The sequence below is a fragment of the Stegastes partitus genome, unplaced genomic scaffold, assembly GCF_000690725.1.
Source record: "Stegastes partitus isolate 25-593 unplaced genomic scaffold, Stegastes_partitus-1.0.2 Scaffold867, whole genome shotgun sequence".
NCBI classification, from domain to species: Eukaryota; Metazoa; Chordata; class Actinopteri; family Pomacentridae; genus Stegastes; species Stegastes partitus.
This window is the reverse complement of record NW_007578598.1, coordinates 137,057-148,181: the sequence shown is the minus strand read 5'-3', so window position 1 is coordinate 148,181 and position 11,125 is coordinate 137,057. Positions and strand designations below refer to the sequence as shown.

Below are 11,125 nucleotides of genomic sequence, written 5' to 3'. Positions count from 1 at the left end.
AATTAGTCCAACAACACCCGATAGCACACAAACGCATGAAGGGGCTGCAGGGGCTGCAGCGCTTCAACGCAAAGCAAAGAAGCAAACAAATCCCAATAACTCAGCAGGGTGGAATGATGCAGCTGCCAATACGCTCATCAGCTGGAGGCAGACTGACTGCACAGAAGAGCAGCGATGAAAACAGGATGACAGAGGGAGGGAGGATACTGGGCTTTAGGAAGGAGCTGCTAAATCTGAAGCTGGTCGATATATTCCAGCCAGTAAAAGCCGTTATTCAGATTACAGTACCGGCACCAAGCAGCAGCAGCAGCAGCAGCAGCCTCCAGCTCTTGGCAGGTATGAACTCTGTGGTCTCTCCATCCATCCATCCATCCCTCACTAACTCCATCCCAGCAGCGAATTAGGAGGGCATCTGGGCTGGAGGCGTGGCTGCACGGCTCTCTAGTAAAGAGGATGGAGAGCCAGAGCAGTCAGCATGCAGCTTTTAGCGTCACGAGTATCAGATTAATTTACAGAACATGTGTCAGAGTGGATGGACGGCAGATTATAAAGATACCGACAGCTCAGCTTCCAGGACACAGTCTGAGTGCAGGGGAGGGTTTAAAATCTCTTAACAGGGCAGAAAAGACTCTAATATTTACATGTAATTCAACATTTAAGTAGACAAATCCCACAATTTCAGGAGGAAAAAAAAAAGCAACAGAATAAAGTGCTTTAAGTGATAAAGTTCAGGTTAAATCACTACAATGTACCCGAAACATTTTCACCAGTTAAAAAAACTTTAATTTAGTCGTCATAAAACACGTCGCTTTACAACAGTTTCTCACAATCAAAAGTATGGAAATAAGGCAGACTCATTCTGGAATGACAGAAAAAAATAAAACAGAAACAGAAACACGCCGACCTCCATTGAAACCATCACAACCGTGAACAGCCCCACGATGTGCCGCCATCTCTCAGCCTGAGCATCAAAACCACCTCAGAGGATTCATTCTTCTAAGCGGTGATCACAAGTGTTTCGTATATATGGATTATTATATACAGATGAGAGTTTAATATCCATCTACATAAAATGTGATGCAGTCATTTGCTCGTTTTACCTGCGCTGTCGATCTAAACCCATCAAACTCCATCAACACAGTCTTTTATGTGAAGCTCTTAATAAACAGGAGCTAAAGAGTTTCCTGCAAACTTTAACTCTGATGAATATTTTCTCTTGCTGAGAAAATCTTGACATTTTAAAGTTTTCAGGGACTTAATCTGGGACTACTTTGACAGCTGTAGTGTGGTTTTTGAAGCCAAACTGTCAAATACATGATGGATTTAAGGTTTAAGATTTTCTCTTTTTATAAGCAGTAAAGTAGGGACATTTTTTATTTAACCCTCTGAACCCTAAAATCTGCAACAAGTTTGAAATAATAAATCAAATCAAAAATGACACCATTTGCCTGTAATTTTTTTTTTAAGAAGTCAATTTTCACACAGTCCATGAACTAATCTTCTGTGCTGTTCAATCAGGAAAATGAACCAAATCGAATCATAATATTTGATCGAAAATCACTTTTTTCTGTCTCGTTTAAATAAATTGTTTGATTGAATTAGAATCTGAGAAAAAAACAAACCTTAACAATAAATCTGCACTCCTTGGTACGAGCAACAGTTCAGACTATTTCGGATAAACTTGGCTGAACTGTAGGCAGCGTATACACACAGCAGAGTATGCAAACAAACTAAAAATGTAAACAGTTCATGATCTATTGCATGTAGAACCTCCATTTTCCCCCCAATACTCATTACACCTGTGAGTACTTACAAAAATGTCGTACATGTCGATTTAACGCTTTTACATTTTTGTAAAATTCGATAATCAGAAAAAATCTTAGTTTTTCTATCGCTTCCTTTTATTATTGTTATACTACGCAAAAGTGTAGCTTCTGAGTTCTAAACTTCTAGTCATGGTTGCTCTGTTTCCATAGGAGGTTCAGGACTTTTTACTCTTGTAAAAATGATCCCACAGTGAGGAAAAATGTGAGAGGAGCTAAATTGAACCATTAGCCAAGAAAACAATCAGAATAAACAATACTGACAATTATTATTAGTTACAGGCCTAAAAGACGTGTGCAAAGGATTGTGAAAGAATCTGGAGGTCTTTCATTGGGATGAAAGGTGTAAATGCCAAATGTCAGCAGGGAATGTGATGCAGCAGTGTTTAGAGATGAGATGCACATCATGAGGCTGCCCACCAACACAGCGGAGGGAGAGCTTCCCTTTTGTAACCACAAACTGCTTCACGTAAACACAACGCAGCCGTGCAGCTTCTTTCTCTGGCAGAGAGGCTAAAAACATCTCCGTGGCTTTTCTCTTCCTCACATCAGCTGGAAATAACCGACCAGTCGTGTGTAAAACTGTTGAATTTGTACATAAAACTGAGACTCCTCGGACAGTCTGTGGCCTCTTGAGTCAATGACGTCCCAAAAAACACAAAAACAATCAGGATAGAAAACAAAAAAAAAAAGAAAAATGTATTTGTGAGTAAGCAGTTCCGTCTCACGCCAGAAACCATGACGACCGTGGAGGGAAGAAGTTGCTCTGTACAGTATACATACATACATACTTACATACATATACATGAGCTCTGCTGTGAGCAGGCACAGTGAAACATTAACGCTCAGATATCCACATGTCCTGATTGAAGAGGGAGCAGCCTGCGCACAGTTTGATGCACCCAGCCGGTTACCGCCTTAATGGAGCCGGAGCAGAGACGGGGAAGTCGGGGCGGGGCTGCGTTCCAGAGCTTCTAACCGTCAGATCTCGATCACATAACAAGCACTGCTGAGAAACAAGCGCCCCAGTTTCACTTTTTGATGATTATTGCTCATCTATGATTAATTAATGAGGAGTGAACCAACTAAAATTAAAAGCAAAAAAAAAAGCTCACATTTCTCCTGAGCCGACGGTACCTATACGCTCTCTATAAGGCAAATCTCCCAGGATAACCCTCCACCTCTAAATAAACTTAGTAACACTCTATACAATCACGTAAGACAATTCTATACAGACGTTTCTCTGACATTTGCTGTCCAGGGTTAAACAGAACAGAAATTACCGCATCCAGAAACGGATAAAACAAAAGTGACAGTTCAAGTTGTGACATGAGTGAGGTTGGTTGTGTTTCTGTCCTCACACCGGGTTCAGGCTTCAGAGGACTGGACCGTGAATCAAAGACAAGCTTCTCATCACGGCAAGAAACAGGAGCTTCTTCTAGCAGCCCAGGACCCTCCATAAACTAAAAATCATCTGGTTGACCTCATCCTGCTTCGTTTCCGTCTGCAAGACCGCCGTCTCCTGCAAACTGTGACATCCTTCTTCAGGGACTCGTTCCAAACTTGCTAATATGGCACTTGAAATTCTGTTCAAATTCATCTGTATCGATGCTATTTAGATTTAAATTCTGTACAATTATTCTAAAAAAAGTGAGTTTCGCTGCTTTACATTTGTCTAAATCTCGCTGTGCAACTGTCATCTAGTAAAAGATCGCTGTAATGAAATCGGGGCTGTTTCTTTGACTCTGAATGCTGAACAAAAACTCCACTGTGATCTAAACAAACTGAACTAAAAGCTCCATCTCTTCCCTCATGTAAATAAAAAAAACAAAAAAAGACTTCTGGTGGAATGAATGCAAACATACAGTAGCTGTTTTCATGTTTTGTTGTCAGTGTCAGCAGATAAAACACGTGGCTCGGCCGTCACTGCAGCAACTCGTTGCCCGTTTTCATTTTTCAAGTCAAAAGACGTCCCTGCGAGGATCCTGGTCCACGACGGTCCGCCGGCAGACGACACACGATAAGACATTTAACTCCACGACGATTGAAGTCTCTGTTTCGGCTTCTTTCCCTCCTGTACACCCGTCTGAGATCCTAGTGGTGGTGGCCGACGGACAGCACCAGAGGAATGAGGCAGCCCAGCACCAGAGCTCCCACCTCCACTTTGCTCAGTCCCTTCCCTCCGTTGCCGCCTGCAGCAGCGTGGCTGTGGCCGCCGCCGCCGCCGCCGCCCACCTCAGGCAGGACGTGGACGGTGGCCACGTAGAGGAAGGTGCCGGCAGAGAAGAGCATGGCGACACCGGTGGCGTTGACGTCCGACAGAGCCTCTTTGCTGCTCTGAGAAAGACAAACAAACAAAAACACTGTAAAGCGAAATGTTCACGTTGAAAATTCCCCCTGAGAGGAAACAGCTCCACTCTAGTGGCTCAAATGTTGATGAAAAGCCTTTATTGTATCATTTAATTTGGATTTTATGGGGCAAATAAAATGTCTTGTGTCAACATGTTTGGTAAATGTTGCTTGAAGACAGCTCCTGCCTTGTACTTTACTGAGCTGGTTCCTTTCATTGTTTAAAAAGGATTAAAAACATGACGGCTGGTTCGCCTCAGGCTGGATGCTCTTTCAAAACCAAAAGATCTTCTGTCAGACAAGTAAGACAAGGTTTTTCCTGTCTTAGAATGAATCTCTGGGGCACGACTACATAGAATAGTAAGAGTCTGTGTTAGGTTTTGTGACACAAATATGAGCATTTTTCCTTATTTCTGATCATTTCACCAACAAAAATGTCCGTGAGGTTCACATAAATGAATCACCAGCTAACAAAACAAACTCTTTTTGGTTAAACCTCTTTATCTCTACGCAGGAAAAACACTGGTGAGACGCTTTTTGCCTGAGAAAGCTGCATTTGTTTTGCTCAAAAGACAAAATGTCAATCAAAAATCAAAGAAATTATTTTAGTAATCATATTTGACACTTGACAAAGGACCAACACAAAAACATATATATGTATAAAAATACAACAACAGTTACCTGACTGAGGCCTAGAAACGTGAGCATGGCGAGGACGGGCGCCGCCAAGGCGAAGACCAGCAGGTGTTTGCGGATGCGGTTCCTCTCCAGACCAGCGTGCATCAGGAACGACACGAGGCCGAAGGCTGCCGGAGCCTGCAGACAAACAGTTAACATAGATTTACAGTTTACTGAAGCAGCTAAAGACTGTTTGATTCATGTGCTAATTATCTTAAAAATGTCAAAAAAAAAAAAAAAAGAGAAAATCGTTCATCATAATCTCCCAATTGCCTTTTTTGCATTGAACAAATAAGACATGGAAAGAAAAGTTTCTTAAATCAGAACAAGTAAATGTTTGATTGTGAACTTATCTGGTCACCAATTCTCAAAATAATGCTCACTTAACTGGTTCTGCTCTACAGTTGCCACATAAATCTAATACATATATACACAATGTGAATCCCATAAAGCTACACAGTCAAAAACAGAAGAGGAAAAATTTTGCCATTTACCTAAACTGACATAAGAAAGAAAAACAGGTGTGTGCACGTGATGCTAGCGCAGTAAAGAGAATGCGTAGGTGGAAATATTTACTTGCAAGAAAGCATTTATGCTCTGAGTGCACAAATGCGTGACTTAATTCTCCCCATGCAACGTTTAATTTCTTGTAAGGTTAAGTTTTAAGTCTTTGATTGTCCACTTCCCATCGTCTGCAGCTTGTGTCTGACCCTCTGACACTGGTGGAAAAAGTCGTAGTACTCAGACCTTCAGTAAAAGTAACAGTACTGCAGGGTAGAAATACTCTGTTACAAGTAAAAGTCCTGCAGTCAAGCTTTGAATACAGTAAAAAGCACAAAAGTATGAGTGTCAAAATATACTTTAAGTAACAAAGGCATAGTACTCATTATGCAGAACGGTCCATCTCAGAATAATGTGTATCATATAACTAGAATATAATTATTGACGCAGAAATGTGTCATATTAATGTTAAAAGAGTAAATTAAGTTGATAGTTTAAATGGAGTAAAGTTTCATTCTAATGTAAAAACAAGGTGTGGCTGCAGGACTTCCTCAATAATGACAGCTGACATTAGAATTTATTTGTTGATCATGTTTCATATTAATAAGCTGAATATGCTAAATAAATAGTAACTAAAGTTATTGAGTAAATGTCGAGGAGTAAAGTCTGCAATTTGTAGTGGAGCAGGAATAAAGAGTTGTAAAGTAAACCAAACTGTACTTCAGTGTTTGATTAAATGTACTCTGACTTATTTTTATAAATCACAACATGTTTCGGCTGTTGACTGACGTTCATGACAACTGCTTCATGATTAGAAGTCAGTACTGGTATTTAAACATTTTCCTTAGTCGCCGTTATCTCTCTGTGGTTTGCAAACAACATATTGACATGTTCATTTAGAATTCTTCACTTCACCTTGAAGAATCTGCTTTTTGTTACTCCAGTGATCGACCATGTTGTAAAGACAGTTACCAAAAAAGTCAAAAGCATTTAGTTAATCAGACAATAGCTGCAAAAACCAATTAACGCTGCTTGTATAACGATCAAAGAAGACGAGTTATCAGCCCCTGTCAGCCCGCCAAAGTCTCTAGAGTCAACTTGACTCACGTGCACACACCTGTTGTTCAGGTTGTGAGGCTAATTAAACAATTAAGTGTGATTCCACAGTTCAGGACGTGATGTACCTTATGCAGCATGATTGCTACGAAGACAATGAGCTGAACGCTGGTCTGAGAAGTCGAGGCAGCAGCTCCCAACGCCACACCATCAGCTGGAGAGAAAACACAAGAAGACAGAGAGCTGCTGAGCTCCTTCTAGTTCTAGTAGTTTGGTCATGAATACAACAGCATTAATAAAGCTTTGATTCTGATGTAGGAAGTAAAATAAATCTCGATACTACAATTTGTCTCAGTTGAAACTAAAATTCGTTGTCAATCAACATGTAAACTTGCACATTTTTAAAATTTCTGTCAATTTTGGAAAACAGAAATAGTGACAGAAACAGTTATCGTCTATTACAGCAAAGGTCATCTTCACTTTAAAATCTTGTCCAGCAGCATCGTCCCCAGACCTACCTGCAGCGTGAACCACAAGACCCAGCGTGGTGGTGATTTTTGAGGAAGTGACTCTCGCTGACTCTGGATCTAAAAAGACCAAAGAAACACAAAACTCAGATGCTGTTTTTCAACGAGCAAATGTTTAGCGGCAAAGAAATTAGAAATGACAGAACAACGTCTACACACTGAGTTAGAAATGTGTAGCATCACGTGTTGGCAGACTTTGTAAACAGTTTGCTGGGAATTAGCGAATAAAGATCTCAGAAATCGTTCTGTGCATCTGGGAAAACAGTTGAGCCATCTGGGTTTGGTTTTGGTTCTAATTCAACAAATATTCTTCCATGTCTGGGAGCCTGACAGTAGCTGAGGTGCCTAATCTTCTAAGTCTTCCCCTTGCAGCACTGACCCTCAGTGTTGTGAACGTGAGAGCTGCCTATCTGGTCCACCAGCAGCATGAAGACGAAGCCCAGGACCAGAGACACTCCGATGCAGGCGTGGAGCTGCTCGTGACTGTGCTCGTGTTTCCCGCTGCCGCCCAGAGCTGCTTCTGCTTCGACCTTCGTCTCGGACGCTTCCACGACTCCTGCCTGGCCGTGGCTGTGGTGTCCGCCTGCAGGACGACGGGTCAGGAGGGAACAGAAGAAGGAATGTTTAATGACACAAAACCAAAGAGTTTCACGTCACATATCCTGACACTGCTGAGCCACTACAAGTCCAGCTAATGTGTAAATCATGACAAAACAAACATCTGTTACGTAAAACAAATGATGTCAACCAGCTGTACTTTACTATTTGCTGAACTTTGCTCTGTTTGAACACGATTCAAACTGTTAAACATGCACAGGCAACTGTACAAACTGTCTATTATCTGTCTACATTTCCCTCTAGATGTGTTCCAGCCAGCATGAAGGCATCTGAAGCTCTGACAAAAACCCAACAGAGTACTATCGCCATAAAAGAGTGCAAACAGTAGGAAAGGAAATAAAGGATGAGAAACACGCAGCAAAGATCCCCCGCTGGACTCAAACTAGGGATATTGAAAATTCATTGTCAGTGCATTCAAGGCAATGCACAACCTGAAAAAACTAACTGGAAGCTGCAAAAAAACAAGAGCCACAAACTACTGCCAAAATCAGAGAAGCACCAACTGTTCAAAATATTGTCTGCTGTTTGTGGAACAACTAAACAAGCCGACGCTGAGAGCTGCCTCCAGGACTACTGGGGCATTAACTGGTATCACAAAATTAATCTTCCCACTGAAATCTGGACACCAGTGCACTTGATCAACAGGATGTGCAGTTTTTAAGAGTTGTATTATTAGATCTTAATGTATGCACTGCTAATGCCTGCCAGGAAAGCAGCACTGATAACTGGAACTGAAATGCGAGCTGAATAGATCCGCCAATTAATGAATTAGTGGACAGAAATGTAATCTGTAAAAATAGTCAGTCAGCTGTTTAATCTAATTATCAAGTAGGAAAGCCAGATGTTCTCTGCCTACAGTGTCTCTAGTGTGCTGACTGGCTGCTTTCCTCTTCGATAAATCAGTAAGATCAGTCATTAACGTTGCATTTTTGGGTATTTCGTCTTTAGCGTTAACAAAATTCACCCCAGTTGATTTAATTGTAAACTGAATATCTTTGGATTTTGGAAAACAAGCAGTTTGAAGACGTCACCTTCTTCTGTTACGATTTACTGTCCTTCAAAAGACAATAGGAGTCCTTAACACAATCAGCAAAATCAATAATTAAAATAATCATTAGCTGCAGGACAATTTACTTTTTTCCTTTACTTACAGGCTCTTTTTCTCACTTACATTTTCAGAAATCTTTTGATTATTTGGTTGATAAAATGTCAAAAAACAGAGACCAATTCCTGCCAGTATTTTTGGAAAGCAGATGGTAATTTCTTTAAACCACTTGTTTTGCATAAATCCATTCAAAAACCAAATAATTTTTTCTAACAATTAGAATGAGAAAATCTACCAAAGAGAAAACATGCAAATCAACACACTGGAGGCACTGGAAGCAGAGAACATCCGGCTGTCTTGGTTGATAAATGAACTGAACAGCTGACAGATTTGTTTATCTCTTATTTTTATTCATTTACATCTATTTCAGCAGGACAGTCTAACGCACTGTCCGTACTGTTTTCCAGGCATTTCACAGCGCTGACATTATGAACAAAATCATAAAACAATATGACAGTCATTGAGGACATAGCACTGGGCTTTGCAAAACTGTGAAAGCCATAATTCCTTACATTTTTTAACCGTTTATGGACTAATTAACCAAACAATAGTCAAGACAAGAGCTTAGCCACTAAATAAAATCAAAACTGCAATTCTAAACAGTGCAGATCAGAAAGGGTGCAGATTAGGATGTATTTTCTGCAGCTTGTCTGATTCAGGGTTTAAGCTGCCATGTCACTGTTTGTTTGTTTTTTACAAATTTGACCCGTTCTCATTACGTGACAGTCACACTAAACATTTATTAAATCTAACACATACTGACTATTGAACTGGAGCCTCAAATCAAATCATAATATCGATCCAATTTTTGACATTATGGCTTAAAAGTGATGCAGCTCTACAGTTAAGTAGGGCTGCAACATGTGATTATTTGTCAATTTAATGCACAATATTTCATTTTCATCTCATTTTTCAGGTTGAATATATGTTATTATCATGTGATATTACTTATTGCGTCGGTATCACTGCCAGTGTTACTTTTTACTGTTTGATTCCAGCCTCATTTTAGCTAATTTATTTTATTTCAGTAATGCATCGTACTTATATGTTATTGCTTTTCTACTCTGTAGGCACTGCATTACTTGGGTCATTTAGTTTTTTCTCAGCAATATCTGGCGCAAGAATTTTCCGTCAAGCTCACTAAAGTTTAGTCCCAACATATCTTTATTGTTGATTAACCTGTTGATCACTTTCTCGGTTTATTGATCAGATGATCAGGGTTCTCCAAAGCTCAAGATGACCTCGTTTTTATTTTTCCTCCCAAGATATTCAGTTTACTATTATAAAGGAAGCAAAGAAAATAGGAAATATTCATGATTTATACGATTTTTTTTAACCCTTAAAACCGATTAATCGATTATCAGAGTAGTTGAAGGTTAATTTAATAGTTGACAACTAGTCGATTAATCCTTGCAACTCTGTTAAACTTTACCTTCAAGGATTTCCTCATAAAGTGCATGGACCCCTTCAGGAATGATAACAGCCAGTGCAGTCCCACACAGCAGCCCAGCTCCCAGCACAGTGACCAGCTTCAGCTTCTCCTGCACAAACACACACACACAAGAAACCCCTCAACACAACAAAGTCTCGGTGTTTTAAAGTCCAGCTGATTATCTGATAGCATCACAGAGCTCATGATGCGATTAAAGGCACCAACAGAGGGGAACTTTTGAGATGCTACCAATCCGGAAATGTGGCTAAAACCAGTGTTGTCTTTTGCAAAACTCACCTCGGAGAAGTTGACAGCTAAAGGTATCGTCCCGGCCACGTAGCATCCCACCAGCATCGCCAGAGACAGCAGGCTGATCGAGCTAAAATCGTCCATGACTGCACTTTTCTCTTCGGCTAATATGCTAAGCTAGCTAAACCATCAAATCCACCAACACTTTTAGCACCGTGTTTTATTGGAGCCCGTCGGTTTAACTAGCATTCCCAGAAATATACCTGCTAGTTATCTGTTAATTTAACGGGTCTCGTTTAGCGACCAGACATCCACGTTAACCAGCTCCGAGACGCTGCAGCCGCCGGCCTCGATAATGTTAGCTTCGTGCTAAGCTAACTAGCTTCGGCGCGTCTCCGGTTCTCAGTCCTCGTGAACGCAGAAGCCCGGTTCGTTAACGTGCCCGTCCGAACATCCGAGACCCAGCATCGCTTCTGCCGGGTTCAGCTGTCGAGAAATGCTATTGCAACTTCCCCGACGAGGTGAGCGGTCAGCTAGCAGGCTAACGGAACATCCTCTTGTTTGGAACCGATCGAAGCGCTGCCGGGTCAGAGTTCAGCCGCTCAGGTAGAAGCTGCCACGTATCCGCGGGGCTGCTGGAGGAAGGAGAGCCGGCAGAGGCGGCGGTAGCATCCGGACACAGCGGGGGGCCCGGCCCGGTGGTGTGCCAAAAAGTGGCCCTCTGCAAATAACTGACTGCAGTCCACAAAAGCAATTATTATTCATCTCCTCTGTCTTCTACATGAAC

General features: G+C 41.2%; 1 protein-coding gene across 1 annotated transcript; it reads right to left on the bottom strand.

The window, feature by feature from the left end:
- Positions 1-760: 760 nt before the first annotated feature.
- slc39a9 (solute carrier family 39 member 9) lies at positions 761-10,921 on the bottom strand. The gene is made up of 7 exons (XM_008293263.1): positions 10,387-10,921; positions 10,090-10,198; positions 7,314-7,517; positions 6,926-6,994; positions 6,536-6,621; positions 4,854-4,988; positions 761-4,160 (listed from the first exon to the last, which is right to left on the bottom strand). Exons 1-7 carry the CDS (start codon positions 10,480-10,482, stop codon positions 3,918-3,920), a joined length of 942 nt encoding a protein of 313 aa, XP_008291485.1. The 5' UTR covers positions 10,483-10,921; the 3' UTR covers positions 761-3,917.
- Between the last annotated feature and the right edge of the window lie 204 nt (positions 10,922-11,125).

Bases quoted from the DNA above. Each gene is read 5' to 3' on its own strand.
- slc39a9 (XM_008293263.1), bottom strand. From the start codon at position 10,482: ATGGACGATTTTAGCTCGATCAGCCTGCTGTCTCTGGCGATGCTGGTG. The intron at 6,622-6,925 runs GTAGGTCTGGGG...TTTTCTCTCCAG, and splicing joins TCTTGTGGTTCACGCTGCAG to CTGATGGTGTGGCGTTGGGA. The intron at 4,161-4,853 runs GTAACTGTTGTT...TGTCTTTCTCAG, and splicing joins CGTTTCTAGGCCTCAGTCAG to AGCAGCAAAGAGGCTCTGTC.